The sequence below is a fragment of the Lates calcarifer genome, linkage group LG6 (assembly GCF_001640805.2).
Source record: "Lates calcarifer isolate ASB-BC8 linkage group LG6, TLL_Latcal_v3, whole genome shotgun sequence".
Lineage (NCBI taxonomy): Eukaryota > Metazoa > Chordata > Actinopteri > Centropomidae > Lates > Lates calcarifer.
The window spans coordinates 25,805,685-25,824,741 of NC_066838.1; the positions used below are offsets into that span (position 1 = coordinate 25,805,685).

General features: G+C 42.2%; 1 protein-coding gene across 3 annotated transcripts in view; it reads right to left on the reverse strand.

The window, feature by feature from the left end:
* LOC108873291 (nucleolar protein 4-like) overlaps window positions 1–19,057 on the reverse strand; it is a 128,092-nt gene that overhangs the window by 96,206 nt on the left and 12,829 nt on the right. For all 3 annotated transcript variants that reach the window (XM_018661470.2, XM_018661469.2, XM_051071468.1), the window contains one exon: window positions 919–1,071. In XM_018661470.2, coding sequence (XP_018516986.1) covers window positions 919–1,071 — 153 coding nt within the window. The remainder of the gene's footprint in view (window positions 1–918; window positions 1,072–19,057) is intronic.

Below are 19,057 nucleotides of genomic sequence, written 5' to 3' on the forward strand. Positions count from 1 at the left end.
CAACCAAAAGAGGGCAGTGTCAGCAGCTGGGACAGCAGAGCAGAGCTGCAGTTTCATCTCAACTCCAAACCACAAATCTACAGCTACATTTACCTCCTGAATTAAGAGCAGGGCTCCGAAGGTTTTACAGTTTACCTGAAACTTGTTTTAGGTTTGAGTTTGGAATTCTGTTGGAGACTGATGGATGAATGTACGAGGACTAATTGATTGATTAATTGATTAATTGTTCTGCGTCAAGAGCCCAGGGTGATGTCTTTAAACTGCAGCAGACCAACACAAGTTTTCAGATTCTAATTTCATAAGACAAAGAAAATCATCACAAGTTAGAAGCTGATAAACGACTTAAACTGTTATTAATACAGTTAAAGAAAATTATTTTTCTGCTCATCAAGAGATCAATTAAATCACCTAATCCTTATCATTTACCGACAGCTGTCACCAGCAGGTAGAAACTGACTGAATGTGTTTGTCAGTTTAGTTTCTGATCTGAAACTGAAACTAAACCAGACTGACGACGGCTGTGAGAAGAAAAAGCCACTGTTTCTTTTTTTTTTTTAGACAGAGACACTAAAAGAGGAATGAAGCCCGAATGAAGAGGAAGAGAGAAAAGAGAGAAAGGCAGAGGGCAGTGTGTGTTAGGCAACCGACGACACGAGTTATGAAAGAGAGAAATCACACTCTGTGGGTTAGAGGTTGGAGGGTATTGTGAGACTGAGGGTGGAAACTAAAAGGAAGAGAAAGACGACGAAGTGAGAGTCAGAGGATGAATGAGCAGCAGCTATGAGTAGTGGAGGAATAAAGATGAAAACGAAAGAAATGGGTTCACATATTTCGATTAAAAATGAAAGAAGAAAATGCCACAGATCATTGTGAGCGTGGCTTTGCTGCTTCTCTAAACATGGAGCATCAGATGCTTACAGCTTTGTAGGTTTTCTTCTGGCCAGCGTGTTTTGGTGCTTTGCCTGGATCGCTGCTGATCTCCACGTGCATGGCATAGATGATGTCGAAGAAATCCTCCACCACTGCCACGCGTTTCAGCGACGAGTCCACCCCGGATACACTGTCCACACACTGGAAAACACAGAGCGGGGAAACTTTACATTCCTGATCATTTGGTCAAAAGTTCACAGTGCAGACAGACAGGAGAGGTGGAGACAGTCGAAGCACGGACGTGGCAATAACACGGTATGAACCTTATGTGTGGAAAACATTCACATTCACACGTTTGAGACTTCAGCAAGAAGAAGAAGAAGAAGTGTTAATGACGACTTGTTGCATCTAGAAACTCTCAAACCTCATGAACAACTATTCAAACCAGGTGTTGGAGATATAAACTGAAAACAGATTGTGTATATTTAACTCCTGTCTCTTTATACAGACACTGATCTGAAGAAGGTAAAGGCTAATGACCGTCCAGGGAGCAGAGCTTCGGTCTACTACTGAAACAATTAAGTGATTAACTTATTAGTTAATAATTCATCAACAATTTTAATGACTGAATATTCATTCAAGTCATTTATCAAGAAAGAATCAGCTGGTTCAAGCTTTTTAAATGTAAGGATTTGCTGCTTTTCTCTTTGACCTGAACCTCCTTCTGTTCTTGTTGAGTTTTTCACTATTAAACAACAGATTAATCAGTTGTGAAAATAATCATCAGCTGCGGCTCGATCTCTGTCTAATCAGGTGTAGGGAACGAATCTCAAACATCATCTTGTCCCGGACACAAGGAAGACACACAGCGAGCCTGATTATGTCTGATGCCTACAGCTAATGTCTTTAACAATAGTAATAATACTAACTTCTGTTCTTTCCTGTAACCCAGTGACTTTACATAGAGAACACGAGCAAAACGACAATAAAAAGCTTGGCTTAAAAAATTAGGCCAAAACAACAGGAAGAGCAGATGTAGAAACAGCAGCAGTTGTCTTCTCACATCAGCACTTCACGGTTTTATGTCAGACCAGAGAGTGAAGAGAAAACTATAAGATGATATTTCAGAATGAAGCTCTCACTGCCAGGTAGAAAATGAAAAGGACTTTCATTTTAAATAAGAGTTCTGTGAATGACTCCTGCCTTTACTATCGGACTGCCACCATGAGTGCAGTGAGGTTTCTGTTTTTGAGTCATCTACACAAGTTTACAGTAACACAAACTGTACAGATAGTTGCTGGTGAAGAATCATGTAACAAACCTCTCACTAGATGTATTTAAATTCTGATTTAAAGATGATTTTTTTTTTTAGATTTTTTTGGTGTCTTCCACATCTGAGATGAGAAGGCTAATGGATGCAGATCCCATTAAAACTGCAGGATTACAGATACAAATCTACTCCAGATAATTCTCTTGTATCACACACTCTGATAATCTGTCTTGATGATTACAGGAATCAAATTACTGTGCTGCTTTTTGTGTATTTTGAGCCTTTCTCACTGATTGAAGATGGAATTTGAACATTCACTCGGAGCTCTAGATGAGGGATTTTGAAGGTTATTCTTTGAGGAGTTAACTCTTCAACTTCAAGCTCTCAACACCAATAACACAACTGTACTGAGGTCACACTTTTCATACATTTAAAGTTGAACCACTGGGTCAGAGTCAGGAGTTGTGAAAACAACCGCAGCCTTTGCGGTTTGCTAATCGCATTCGTTCAAATCGCGATTTTGGTTCAAATTCAATAAATCGTTCACCTGGTTCACTTGGTTAGGTTTAGGAAAAGACTGGGTTAAATCAAGTACTTTGTTAAGGTTAGAGGACCTTTGTCGTCATGGTTACAACAGCCAACGTGGAGTTGAGGTTGTGGAAGAGTAATGGACAAAAGAAACGACGAAGGCCATCGGTTTCAAACAGGAAACAAACAGCTTCCTGTGTGAAAATCCTGTTTTGTTGGCCCGTCCATTCATTGTCGTTCTTTATGCTCCGTTACCTGACTTCCTCCTTTCCTCCTCACAATAAAACGTAACTGGCTTGAAATAAGCTGCATGCAGACGACCTATGTGCTCAATTTTTACAGGTCAGCTTCTCTAATTCCTGTCATGATGGCAACAAGTAAAACCAGGACATGTATGAAGTGACATTCATGTCATAAACACCTGGCCTGCTGCTGTAGGTATTTAAAGCCTAATGAAATGTTTCAGTTTCGCCAACATGCCAATTTCCTCTGATGTTTAATGGTGTGAAGCAAATGAATGATGATTATGATTATACTTAAAAGGCTGAGCAGCCCCTGAATTAGACAAAGACTTCTCCACCTACTGTATGTTAACCAAGCTTCCCAGAGGACAGAGCGCTCTCTCACACTCACACATACAACCACACAAAGTCACACACAGTTCTGGGAATACCAGGAGGTCTTGGGAACCACCCTTTTCTCCACAAGGTTGGAAAGCAAAGACGGGACTGGAAAGGGTGGGAAAAGGGAGTTTGAGTGTGCGTGGGGTTTTTTAGACAAACAAAGAGAGAAGAAGAGGGAAACAGAACAGAGGAAAAACAAAGTGGAGGCTACTGAGAGACGAGAGGAGACGGATGGAGGGATGGATGGAGGGGGGAGAGTAGGAGGAGGGTGTCGCTACCTGCTCAGGGAACTCAACATGTGTCAGTGGATAACAACAGGTGGTGCGCACACACACACACACACACACACACACACACACACACACACACTCCCAAGCTGCAGACTGGCAGCACACACTGAAGCCTGCAACTACCATGGTAACCAATGAGCACCAACCTCACAGGGCAGGTATATGTGTGTGTCTATGTGTGTGGGTCTTTGTATGTCTCTATATGTGTTGTGGGGAGTATATTTAGGTGTGTGTGTGTGTAGACAGTGTATTTTCTGCAGCAACAGGTTGTGTGTGTGTGGAGGAGGGTTTCTAACAATAATTGAATCGCTAGTGAATAGAACGTGAGTCTTGGAGGAAGTGCTGACCTCACACACACACACATATATATATACATACACACACGTCCGTGCAGACCAGCGGTCATGGTCACTCACAAGAAAACTAATTATGAGGCAGAAATGATCATGTACAGCTTCTCTGCTTGAAAACTTCTTCTTTGTGCCCAGACAGAAGAGTGGAAGAATCTACAGCGCGAGAAGAGAAATTACACGTCTCGGCCACATAATCAAACACGTCCTCACAAAGCAAGATATTGATTGAGCTACAGTTCTGTGCAAAAGCTTTAGATTCTTATCCATCACACATTCCCATCAGGAGGCATCTGATCGGTCTCAGATTCATTCTGCAGCAGGACGACAAGCCCAGACACTCAGCCAGAGTCAACCTCATGGAGTCAGACTGAGACACTGAGACAACCTGAACCCACAGAGGAACTGTGACAGGTTCTCTATGAAGCTCAGAACAACCTGCCTGAGGAGAACTGGAGCTGTCACAGCACAACACTCATCTGATTTAGATTATTTCATCTGCACTTGAGAAAAAGTTTACTGATAGATAAAAACTACTCATGGCACAGAAATGGTCATTTTGGAGGTTGTAGTTTGGATTTCAGTGCAAGGTTTTTGTAATAATAATAAATGATAAATAAGGTGGATTAAATGAGTCAGATTAGTTTTGTTGTTCTGTTGTTTGACCACCAGTTCAAAACCCAAAGATGTATTTATTGTAATACATAAGGTCATAAATCTTTTGCAAACCTGAACGGTCTTTGTGACCGAGGACACGTATATGAGGAGGAGACGCCCACACACTGTCTTCACTTGCTCTGTAAAGATCATTTAATAGATCATTTCTATCAAAGACCTTCAGCTTGTACCTGAAGGAGGTCTGTGACAGACAGTGTGCGGATGCCTCTTCTTCCACAAAAGACCAAGAAAAGCTGCAAATCCTTGGATTTGAATTGGAGCAAGATTGGTTTTTTGTTTTGTTTTGTTTTGTTTTGGTTTTTTTTGCTTGAAAATGACTTAAAGATTAATTTATTGTGAAAATAGTTGGCAATTCGTTTTCTGCCAAACAAATAATGATAAATCATTTCAGCTTTAAACCAAATCAATCCTGAAGTCAGGAGGTAGAGTACAGCAGGTTTATCCAGCTGCTGCTGGAAACGAGGCTGCTCTGAACAATAAAGGTAATGTAAAGCTGAAAGAGTCTGAGAAGGTCTTTTCATGCAGCCTTTTAATTCATTACTAATAAAAACATATTGATCAGAGGAGCTTTATTCTCCACACAGGACGAGCCCTGTTCTTACACTCACAGACGGAGACAGGACGTGAAGTCGATGCTGGACTGTGACTTCAGCTGTGATTGAAGCTGCGTGTGGAGACGTTAAGAGCCTGAAAGTCCACGGCCGCCTGACAGAATATTTCATTTTCACATCACACGACACAACCTGTGATGTTTCTGATGTGTGTGAACTGTGTTAAATATCCAGCCGACAGCATTTAATGAAGAGTCAATGAACTCAAGCGGTTCTGTTGTGTACATGTACACACACACACACACACACACACACATTCACAAACACACAAAGGAACGCACACGTGCACTCCTGCACATCCATACATACACACAATCAGGACACAATCTCTTGACCCATTACCTCTCTCTCTCTCTCTCTCTCTCTCTCTCTCTCTCTCTCTCTCTCTATCCACCCCCTGTCTCGGGGTGCAGGTAATAAGCGTTGCTATGGTAACCAGCTGCAGCTTATCACAGAGGGGATGTTTCTAATGTGACCCCCCCACCCCACCTCCTCCACCCATCCCCAATGCCATTACAACTGCAAGCAGGAGGAGGAGGAGGAGGAGGAGGAGGAGGGTGTGAAGGAGGAAGAGAAAGGAAGACAGGAGCATGGTTACTGGCTGGAGGAGAAAGGAGGAATAAACAGGGGGAAGAAAGGAGGAAAGAGGAGAGGAGACCACTCTCAGAGGAGACAAAGGAGAGGACAGAGAGGTGGAGGAAGACCAGGTTGATGAAGATGATGGTTGGAGGTGTGACGCAGGTGAGGCTCCTCTCACCCTTCTGTGCACAAACACCATCAGTACGTTTAGCAGCGGGAAAAGGAGCTTGTGCTGTTGAAACATGTTCAGAATGATAACTACATAAATCTGTATTACCTGGACTTCCTCTCAGTTATGACTCCATCCATTCACCCTGTCAGTCAAATCAGCAGCACACAGACATTCCTCTTCTCTTGTTTCTGGTCAGCTACAGCAGCCGTTGCTGCTAATGCTAAGCTATGCTAATTATTGTGCTCTCTATTGCAAACAAACCAATAATCGATTATAAGTAGAGCCTGGTGGTGAATGTTTAGAACAGCAAATTAAATGTGTTTAACTAGTGGATAAAAAACATGTTGACAGTGAAGTCAGTATAAACTATTACACGTACATAGCCAGCTCTCTGTTTTACACACACACTAACTCTGCTGCCGGCTCAAAGGTGGGACAACAATGCCTCCCCCCTCTGTGTTCATGCCCTTTTATACCGGATGGTGACGCAGAATAATGCTGCGACGTTGAACAGGCTGTGTAACAGGGAGAGGTTAATTGTAGAAGAGCAAAACAAAAATAAAAATACTATGTAAACCCTGCTTATCAGTTTCCTTGATAGAGACCTGATGATAAATAATGCTGCATTTCCATCTTTACTAAAAAGAAAAAGTCTTTTATCATGTGCTCTTTGAGTGATGTTAAATTCTGCCCTGTTTGTAGGAGAATAACTGTAAATAAAATGAATTTTATTTTGATAAACATGTAAAGGAGGAGGCTTTTGTCTGCCCTCAGACCTGCCTGCAGGCTCTTCCTCTCAGGCTGCATACAACCCAAACAACCTGAGACTCTGAGAGGCGATACCGCAGGCAAAAAGAAAAGGGGTCACTGCTGCTTGTAAAGCTCACAGCTCACAGTAATGACCTGGCAGGTAGACAGTGACAGAGTTTAATGACTAAATCAAACTGAATCTGCAAAAGTCGAGGCTGAAAATTAGCTTTTTTTTTGTTACTTTAAATGAGGAATTCAAGAACAAAGAGTCAGCGTTTAAATCCAGTTTACATACAACCATTTATTGCTGCCTCCAGGTTGACATACTCCACTGAGAGAGAGCGATTCAGAAACCACAACCCTGACTGTGCCTGCAGAATATTATGTGTTTTCAGCAGAGATAAGTAGTTAAAAGAATAACTGTCACTCTCATCTGGACATTGAGTTTTTGCAGTAATGTCAAGGACTGTCCGATAGCGTGGAATTTGTTGCCATGGTGATGCTCACCACTGTTTTAAACAAGGCTGGCTCAAACATTAGACTGCTGTACAACTCAATCACTAGATATAAAACTGTACATTTAATGATATATATCTATTTCTCATGCATAAAAACGGAACAATGACAGTCTTGCAGATTAATGTCATCTGGTGTCAACAAGGTGCATTGTGATCTTGTGATTGTGATGTATTTATTGTTCCCACTGTGACACAAGACCTTAAATGTTACACTGTCATATGTTACACTGTCGTTTTTTTGTTTTTCTGATGTGTGTTTACAGCGTGCCAGGCCAGCAGTGCCCTTTCCCTCTCCCTGGCACATCACAGGAGGGCCGGGCCGTCACACAACACAGCTCCAGGACACACACACACACACACACAGAGAGAGAGAGAGGACGTGTTTGTCCTCCACTGTCTGCTCCCATGCTCATTGTCCCTGATACTGGGACCCAATGTGACGTAAAACCAGCAAACACACACAAACACACACGCACAAAAATATCAAGCAATAAAACCTCCACATGCAGGAAAAAAGTGCACAAATATACATCGATTCAATTACACACATGCACACAGATACAAACTAACATGACACACACACACACACACACACACACTGGACCTCCCCCCACCTCTCCTCCTTGCGGTTGTAGGGCACATCACTGGCCCAGGACTGTAGCTTATGTGACAGGACTCACACACACACACACTCTCTATGTGGGCCATGGGGCGGGGGTGGGAGTGTGTGTGTGCGTGTGTGTGTTCAGGGGACACCTTAAGGCACAGCAGACAGGACAGCGCAGCATGCGTCGGACACACACACACACACACACACACACAAACAGCATCCCCCCACTTCCTACTGGCCGAGCAGAAGGGTCAAAGTCAGAGAGGAGAGAGAGAGAGGTGCGAGGGCAGAGCTGCCCGTCTGCAGGACACACTTGAGTGAACACACAAACAAACATAGTAAACACACAAACACAGGCATGCGTGTGTGTGGCTGCAGCCTGCACACACACACACACACAAACACACACACACGTCCATCCTGTGCAGCAGCCCTGACAAAGCGTCGTCCAGTAAAACAGTGAAAACTCGACTATTTTTAGGTTCTTTTTTTCTAGCCAGATGCCCAGTGAGACATGTGACTTCTCTCTCTCTCTCTGGGGGTCAGGCTCATTAAAACATATTGGTTTCTCTGCTCACCAGCAACAGACCCGTGACCCATTTTCAGGTCTCGTCCCACAGTTTGAAGACACATCCCAGCATCGTCCCCCTTTTTTCCTCATGTCAGGTCACCTGGTTTTATGGTTGATCCATAAATACTCAGATTTCTTTAGGTAACCAGCAACAGTTAATGAAAGCAGTTAATATTCTATAAACCAAAACCAACCCAAAAACAAACCAGTCATACTCCACCTTACATACTCTCTAGAGGAAAATGTGGAGTAATCCGCCACTGAAAATAGTCCCAAAAAAATAGTTTTAGGGAATTACTTAGCTACATATTTGTGATCCATTTTTAAAGCTGCACATCAGTAGCAAGAAGCTGGAGGCTGAGACAGGACACCAACCGTTAATGAAAAGTAGCAATAGACTAATCACTGGACACCTTATACAGGGAGGATAACTGCTCCGTATACCTCCATAAACTCCAAGTTTATTTAACTACCAAAAGTAACTAATCTTTTTGTTAATATTCCCCCACACTGAGTATATATTTGACATTAATCATTTGAGGAGATTTTGAGGGTTAATTAACAAAGAGTTTTTCCAGCTCAAACTGATTTGTCTTTGGAAGCTACACTTCTCTTCTTATGAAATGTGTTAAAAATCCACGAACCCAATACTTTTTTAAAAACATATTTATCTTACTGGAATCGTGCAAATGGAAACAGATTTTGTTTAGTGGTTTATTAAAGCTTTGTGTAAAATTTTATTGGCAGTGGAAGCTGTGTACTGCTTTTTTTTTTTTTTTATCGATTCTATTTTCACAACATCGGCCTCACCTTCCTCACCCGACCCTCCATCTCTCTCCTCTGACCCGCTGCACCTCCACTGCCTCCATCCACACATTATTAGCAGCCTCTCTCTCTCTTTCTCTCCTTTCCTCTGATTGTTTTTGTGGGCTCTCTCCCTCTGCTCATCTCTCCATCGCATTTTCCAAACCAGCCTGTTGCTAGGATACACATGGGGTCCATTCAGTAGAAGCTAACTGCCCCTTCCACATCCCCCCTCTCCACCACCTCCACCAGCAGCAGCAGCAGCAGCCACCCTGCTCTTCATCCTCCACCTCCACCCCTCTTCATCCAGCAGGCCAGGACACACACACAGAGCTCAGACAAAGTGTGTGCTGAGCCACAAACGAGCAGCAACAACCAACCTGCACACACACACACACACACACACACACACACACACACACACACACACATACAGTACAGACATGTGCAGACACACTTACTGTAGAGACACACACATGCACACAGCGGGACACACACATTCTGACCAGCACAGACACACAAAAGGAGCCCAGAAACACACACCTGTACAGCCCTGAGGTACCACAACACAACAGTATAGAAAGAGCCAACTATCAGTCCAGCTGTAATACATGTGTCACAACAGGAACATTTTAGGTCATAACGTATGAAACACAAAGCACATGCTCTCGTCTGAAAGTCAGAGGCTTTACAGGCCAAACCTTCCTCTCCCTCCTACCTGAGAGGTTGTGTGACATTATAACATCACACTTTGCAACTAGAATGTGGTTATAATTAGGGTGACAACAGGCAGGTGTAAACTTGTGTTAACAATATGTTGTTTTTAGCATTTGAACAAATGACTGGTGCTGTTGTTTTTCTTGTAAATACAGACTCTAAAAACAGTAACTGTCCTCCCTTAAAGTAAACACGGCTCAGGCTTTCATTAGCCGTACCTGTCTGTAACTTAGAAACAACAGTGCCATTGTTTTGTAGTTAATTAACCTTTAGCATGATAGCAACAATGCAAGCAGGATCCAGAATCACCTGCTGCTATAACGATAACGCCAGTTTCACTCACTTCTTTTTAAAAACATTTATATCCACTTAGAGTCAAATGTAGAACCGTCTGGCCGTCACACACTGAGATACACTGTTAGCAGGTGTGAAGCTGATAAAATTAAAAATAAAGCTGGAGACAAAATAACACTATTAATTAAGCATGCCTGTTTTAATTTGGGACATTAAGTTGATTTTATACAGAAAAAAACAGAAGTGTAAAAGAACAAAATGAATAATTTGGCTTCATTCTTAATATCTTATCTTAATCACCAGGTAACACATAAAGTATATTTCTAAAGCTCAACAGGGAAAGAGTGAAATTATTGGATGCAGTGAGAGGTGGGGACTAGAAGCTTCGCTTTAGCTAGAGTCTACCGATAGCTGCCATGTGTGGCATTTAGGGAACATCTGTAAATAGCAGCAAACATTGGTACATTATATCACCTGCCTCCTACTGCTAAGTTTGCATTTAGGCTGTAAATTATAGGTCACACACCACACCACCAACAACCACAGGTAAATTCTCAACCTGTGGGAAACACTGCGATGTGATGCGTTTAAATGGCACAAATATTTCATACAATCTTTCCTTGAAGGTATTCATCGTTTTGCACGCTGTCGTACAAACGACGGTGACGGAAAACAGAGAAGTTCAAACAGTTCTTACTTTCTCACCTCTGCACAGCTGGCCAATCGCTGTGTGCAGTTTGAATGCTGGATATCCTCTGTCTCAGCTGTGCTAAGGTAGTGGTCTCACCAGAGTGAATGAGGTGGATGCATTTTGTGACCGCACGAGCACCGTGTCGGCCTGAGCTGTAGGAGTGTGATTGGAGGAGCAGACTACAGGCTGCTTCTACAAACTGTCAAAAACACACAGTAACAACTGTCTGAAGTTTGGAGAACAGTCAGTGATAATCCTGCAAACAGTGTTCACACTGAGCAGCAGGCAGGAGAGGCAGCAGCTAAATGGGCCACGACACAGACCAACACACTTTCCCCACCCCCACCTCCTTCCACCTCTCTCTTCCCTCCATCCGTCCATCTTGCTCGCCGTGACCTGCTTCTATCCCTCTCACTACAGCAGCATCCTCATCACTCTGTCTTACTGTATCTCTCCATCCATCATCTCTGCTCCCTCTCCATCTACTCTCCGGAGAATCTGATATCACTGTCCAGACACTTCTTACCGTATGCTACACATCCTGCATCTCTGCTTGGCCTCTCTCTCCTTTTCTGCCCACATGTTCCTTCCTTTGCCTCTCCTCCACCTCAGTTCACTGCACAGGACAATAGCTTCATTCAGATATAAAGGACAGACCATCCCACTTCAGACAAAGAAGAAGGTCGGGGCAAACGTCCCGTCCTTGACACGGACTATGTCTACATGGACCGCAGCATTAACCTGAGTGAGATAACACTGCCATGTAAGGAGCAGTTCTGATTAATGTAACCACCGAAAGTGAATTAGTCAGGCACAACTCTCTCTTGTCTGACCATCAAAACTAAATCCAGAGTTATTTACAATGATACAGAACAGAAAAAAGAAAGTGATCGTCACACTGGAGAGGCTGGATCGATCAACTAATCGATTAATCAACTCAGTGCTGCAGCTTGATTCCAGTTTTATACAGATGTATGACAGAAAAGCTGGACAACCATTAAATATCATTCTTAACTGACGTCACGTTACAGCGCACGTGATGTTTCATAGATGTCTCTAGGTGCTGATGCCAAGTGAACCCAGCACAGAGAGCAGCAGCAGGATGGGTGAGGAGAGATCAGCTGGCAAATCAGCCAGTTTAACAGCAATCTGCCAAGGTGCAAGCGCACCTGGCTTTTAAAGGGAATGAAGGATGGTACTCTGATTGGTTTATTGCATGTTACACCCAAAACACATCCATGATTAATTAAAAGACCGAGTGCAACCGCTCTGCAACTTTTTTTCCCCCACTGTTAAAGTGGATTTGGACACGATCTAAATGCACTTGCTCCACAGGTTAGACCGTTAAACCTGAAGCCCATTTTATTACATGCACGTGTTTGTAGCCTAAATAATGTTTGGCTGATGAGTTTCTCTCTGTCTATAGTTTATCTGCTGAAATTAGCTTGAGTAAAACGTAAAACCAGCAGAGTTTTGTGTCAACCCTTCTGAGAATAAAATAAAATAAACCTGATAAATCTGACACGAGAGAACTGGATCAAAAAGTTGGGAAAAAAATTTGGAGACAAGCTGTTTGTCAAGACAGACATGACAGAGCCTTTCAGATCAAATATAATAGTAATGATGAACATGCTACTAATGACGATGATTATTATTATGATCATTATGATTGTGATAATGATGATTGCAATAAGAGTGATGTTGATGATGGTGTTGATTATGATGGCTGCAGACACAAGAACACACTCACACACAGGCTACACACACACACACAAATCTGAGGAGCACTGAGCTAATTATCTGGCAGTGTTGGCAACAGTGCAGAGAAAGGGGCATTGTGGGAAAGAAGGAAGGGTTTGGGGGGGCAGGAGGAGAGGGTGGTGGGTCTGTGGGGAGACAGTCAGAATGGGAGAGGAGGGATGCTGGAGGGAGGTGGGATGTGTGCAGTTTGGAGGGGGAAGGTAGAAGATGGAGGAGAAAGAGGAGGAGGAGAGATGTGATAATGAGAAGCCCGTCGTCCCACAAGAACCTCTCCCTCTGCTTTCTCCTCCTCCTCCCCCCTCCAGAGACCAGCCTGCTCTAAACCAGTGTGTAAACCAGCAGGAAAACGTGCTCTTTCTTCTCTGACACAGACTGAGCAGATGAATCCTGCTGGAAACCATGAACTTTTTCTTTTCACCATCAAAAGACAGACAGACGTGTCCTTCTTCACAGCTGTGGCTTCTCGCAGTAGTTTAGCAAACACTTTAAACCTCATGTCATTTGTACTTTAAAACAGGACGAGATTATGTTGTCTTTGTTTTCAAACTCCTTCATCTCCCCCCTTCACTTAAGAAGTAAAGCTGGACGACATGTTGCTTCGCTAACGTGGCATTTAGAAAAATAAATGCTGCCTCTGAAACAAGTCAGTGTAACACTCAGCCATCATTTTATCTGTGGGGCAGGAAGAGGGCGTAGTCTTTTAGTAAAACAACCTGATCAGTGCAGCGATTACCTTGCTGCTGGAGACGCACACAGACACACAGAGAGGACAGATTAGACTGATCATTTCGGGTGGCTGGCAGACATTTATCTGAGGATAACTGGTTTTCACCTTTCAAAACACAACTGCAAATATTTTATTAAAGTCACTAACAAGCAGGTACTGAGAGCACACCTTCTGTTGATTTGAAAGATATAAAGTAAAGTGCACAGACAGATTCTGGCAGCGTAGGTGGGAACTCCTAATTTCTTAATGTTTTTCTTGTTGAACTTGGAGGAGATGACACAGTACAGCGCTCCCTCAGAGAAACTCTCTGTGTTTTCTACACTCAGACTGATGCAGAGAGCTGAACCGGCCTTCACCTCTCAGTATCAAGATGAGTTGATTTCTACTGGCAAAGGGGTGAGCAATATCATCCCATTAACAGATTTGTTTTGCTTAAGGAAATAACATTTAGAGATTCAACAATAAACAAACAAAGCTGCCATGAAATAAACACAGTAAATCAGTGGCTGTGAGGAGGAACTGTGTCTAACTCTACCAGCAGCTATGTCAGGTTACTGGCTTGTTGGCTGTCATCATTCAGAAGTCCTGCTGCACTGTAAATACAGCCTGAGGCATTGTTTGTTTTTCCTCGGGCTGCGGTCGATGTGCGGCTGCAGACATGGACCACAGGCATGTCACTTTTAAAACTGACCACTTACAAATTCAGACATGACCAGATCGGATTTCTGTGTTTAGGCAGACTGATCATGTGCTGGTATTTATAATTTGTCGTCACTCAGGTGTGTCGACGGCTCAATATGCAGCCAAACAGAATTCAACCATCATTAATTCTGTTACTTAAACCCATGCTGTGTATTGTAAAAAGGTGCATCATTAAAAAAGTCGATCAGATTCAAGTCTAGAAGGATTTTTAAGAGCAAGAAATTAAAATACTGGAAAGATTTGTTGGAGTTTGAATGTGCCTGACACCTGCAGAGCATCACATACAGAGCATATTGTCAGCAAACACCTCAGTGAAAGCAGTTAGAACTCGTACTGACACAGACAGAGAAACTAACGCAGGAGATGGCCGTCTGCCACGACAACACAAACAAAAAACCATCAGTCCAGTCTGACACTCCCTCTTCACACATTAACAGGTGGTGTTCACTGGTGTTTGGTGATGTTCTCATCCACTGAAGCAGCACAGTGACATAAGGCAGGCTGCAGAGTTTACAGATATGACAGCATAACAAACACAGATGACCCAGCCTGGCTACACAGAGCGTGTAGGAAACTTCAGACCCTTCTGTGTTCGCTGTAGATGGTTATCCGTTGTTATTTCTTCAGTTAATCAGGCATGGCTATGCTCCTGCTGCTGCTCTGACATGTTTGGGCTTCTCTGATCCTCTTGTCACAATGTGTGACATGAAATACGTGACACTGGGGGGAATGATGGGAAAAGCACTTGAAATCTGATTGGTCTCACTGAGCATCATTTGCACTTAAAGCCGGCATGCTGCGCAGACTGTATAAGAGAACTGAGTCTGTTTGTTTTTGGGGTTTTTCTGTTCTGTGATTTCAGTATCAGGACAGAATCACTAGAGGGGCAGCAATGAAAACACTCCTTGCTCTAGATCCTTAGGAAAAAAAATAAAAAACTATGACATACCCAAAGACACTCCGCCCCCAAAACTATGAGGCAACGCCACTAACCAAAATAATTACAGACTGGATACTCCAGTTTTCAGATTTCTTTCCCAAAGCAGGGGTGTATCATTTTGGAAAGTTGGAACTGTTCATAGTCTCAGAGGGCCGACTGTGACTGACTGGTCTCATTAATTATGCCTGGTGGCTGGTGTTAATATGCCAGCCTGCCTTTCAGGTGGGAGCGGGGAGGGATGAGAGGGAGGAGAAGGTCAGGAGAGGGAGAGAGGAGGAGGAGGCAGGAGGGACGAAGGTGGAAATTGAAGCCTTGCAGTGTAATTAAGACTGGTGTTAATTTCTTTTCACCGTTGCTGTGGCCAAAGGAGCTGTTCACCATGGCAACAGGAGAACACCGAGGGGGAGGTGAGCCGAGGGCTGACTAAAAAAAATACATTCTGTGAGTGTCGCACAAAATACCAGCAAACTCAAGGTAACCGACCAACCATGTTTTTAGAGGCTCTCCACATCAACGACCAGCCTTTACTGTATTTTCCATCTTTGACCCAAATAAAAATGTATCACTGCCTTCAGCAGCCAAGTGTTTCACACCGAGTCCCTCCTACTGCTGCAGCTGTTTGCCAATTAGCAGCTACTAAGAACCTCTGTTCTCTACTTTGGGATGTTTTTATGCCTTACAACAAATACCAAAGGATTACATGACCCTCTACAGGATGAATACTTCCTGTCAGATGTGGAAAATTAATTAAAAACAAAATGGAGCTGAAAAAAAATCTCAATGTGCAGTTATACAAAGAAACAGGAGCTAATTAAAATAAGGAAAATGCAATTAAATCATATCAGATCAACACAAAAGTCTAAATTAAAATATTCACTAAAATGTGGAGGTTTTGCATTAAATTAAACTCAACTTTACCTTTTATGGATGAAGTAAATGATTGTAATGTATTCATGTTTTTATGAAATCATCTTATTCTTTTTATTCCACCTCTCGTATAAATGTAAACCTGCAACAAAAAAAGTTTTAACAGGGGAAAGTGAAAGAAAGAAGTGAAGCTATGTATTTATATAGAAATGTCAAAGTTTAGTACTTTTAATTAGTTCGGGGTACACATCAAGTGACAGAGTTCATTACTGTAAACACAGATGAGCTCAGACTCTGTATTTTCAGCGCAGAGACTGAGCTTTATTTACTGCTAAATCTTTGAAGGCATGGCAACCGTCTAAATTCAGCCACAGCAATTAAGACTTTGAGCACGATCTGTAGAAGTAATCATGTTCCATTTTTTTCCTAATCCAACCAATTAAAAGAAAAAACTTTTTTTTATCTTTTAAAAACTTTTCATACTTTGTTAGCTGGAGTTTGAGAAAGAGAGACAGAGAGGTGTGAGCAGGTCGTCACAAACTGACGTCTTAACTACAGTGTCAGTGTCAGATCACGTTATCAACTTTAACTGTTTGACTGAAGCAGAGGTGGTGAAAATGAGAGATAATAACCTCTCATCATCAGACGTCAGTTTGTCTCTCGTGTGTGTGTGTGTGTGTGTGTGTGTGTGTGCAGAGAGTTGTTTCACACTACTCAATTTAGACACACAAGATAAATCCTGACTGATTCTCAGTGACGCCTCATGAAACCACACAGGCGCTCAGGCAGAACAAGAGACGTGAAATCTTTATCATCAGGTTTGAGATGGTAAAACTGATTAAATACCACAAACAAACAAGACTCTCACTAACATGGCTCATCCGCAATAAAGGTGAAATCCCCTTTCAGTCATATTAACACTACAGGAGGAGGTGATGAATAAAATATTCACTCTGCTCCTCTATAATGAAATTACAGAATGTGGTGTGAAATAGACACGGGCATTCTGCAGGACCAGTCACTTACTTGATGAGCTTTTATTGTTTCTGTCGTCGTGTTGATTCCCATACAGGCCGTTAACATGTTTAAACCTCAGATTAGCAAAAACATTTCTGAGGGTATTTCAATTCCAGAAGAATAAATGAGTTCACCAAAAAATAACTGGTACTTGCAGGTGCAATTATTACTCGAGGGGGAGTGAAATAATTAGCCAAACACGAGCTCTGAATGGATTAAATCACAGACTGATCAGTGAATTAAATCCACTCCAAATGGGGCTAAAACAGTAGAACGTTAAAGAGGATTTAGAAGAAACTTAATTGTATATTAGATACACACCATTCCTCATGTCAATTAATATTCAATACACATTCAAAACCAATTCCAAATTATCTCACTTTGATTCCAAAGTGCAGAAATAATTCACAAGAGCAAGATGAATACCATAAAACTACAACATCGCTAGTTTCATTCTGGATGGGGACCCGTTATGTTGCAGGTGAATGTGAAGCTTCAGTGATGTGAGATCTCCAGCATTGGCTCTTACACTGGATACACAACTATTTCACAATAACACAAAACAGAGATGTTTAAAATATTAGTGGTATGACCCTTTAATGGAGTTTCCAACTTCATCTTTTCCCCATTCAACAACCCACGCACCCACCCCTCACCCATCCACACTCTCTCTCTCTCTCTGGACTCTGTAACATAATTACACCACCAGTCAACAACATACAGCTGCTGCCACCACTCACACACACACACACACACTCGGTCGACCCTTCTGTCTTTGAGCAGCATCACACTCTTTAACAGCGGGGGTTTGCCTCCATTGTGCTCCAAGACATCTGACACTTGCACTGATCCACCAAACAAAGACAACACCGCAACTAGGTGAGTGTCTGTGTGTGAATGTGAATGTGTGTGTGTGTGTGTGTGTGTGTGTGCTTCAGCTTCAAATATGTTCCTGCACAACCCCAATCACACACTGAAGTGCAAACAAATAAACAGCAGGCACGTCTGAGGAACTTGCTGCTACTGACACAGAGAGGGAAAATCATCATCTATGACAACTGAATGTCACCAGGCTAACAGGTTTCTATCTACTGTCGTTAATTATCTTTATCTTTTTCTCCATTATCATGTTGAGTGTTTTTGTGCCACAGAGGAAGCAAATGCTGGAAAAAACAGGTAAAAACAAACAGAAAGTGCTTTTCAACATTTTCTCATCATGTCAGCAGAAATGGACCGAACACAACCATCTTCCAAAAAATGCTAACAGTCATAGAGAATCCATCCAGTCTGGAGGATTAACAGGACAGTGTGTGTATGTCTGCTCAGTAATAACCTGCCTCTACAGCTCTAAACCTGTGTCCTGACCAAAACTGTGAGTGGCTATAAAACAGCATGATGGTAGTAAATAATTTAAGTCAATATCATTTTTAGAAAATGACAGTTGAATATGATTATTTTAATTGCTGAATATGTTCTCACTTAATCAATTATTCAGTTGGTCAGTAAAATTGTAATAAACGTCCATCACGAGGTGACGTCTTCAGATTACCTGCTTTTGTACGACCAACACTCTACAAACCCACAGTCAATTTACTACAACATAAAACAAAGAAACTCAGCAAATGGAAAGTTTGCTATTTTTGAAACAAAATCTTTGGAATTACTTTTCTACTAATCAATTCAGTGACTCGTCCTTTCAGCTCTGAGCTGAATTACAAATCAAATTTAAAGTTAAAGGCATTTCTATTGCTGCCATTAGCTCGTTTGAGTGTTTACTGTTTTACACCATACGCTTCCTACATTTCCTACAAAACGTTATGCAAACATGATGAGGTAAAATGTAAACTGATCGTAATAAAATCTCATTTCAATTACAGTTTATGTGCAAATAATATAAGTGCACACTAAGCAGTGCATTTGCCCAGCTCTACTGAACTCTCATTCTGATTACTGGTGGAAATTAGAGACCTTAAATAAGCTTGATGCTGAGTAAACAGCTCTAACAAAGAGGAGAAACAACAGAGCAGCTTTTCTAATCAAAGCCTTAGTGTTTGTTGAGACCCAAACATGAGTAATCAGAAGGTTAACAAAGGGCCACTAACATTACCCAGCAGACA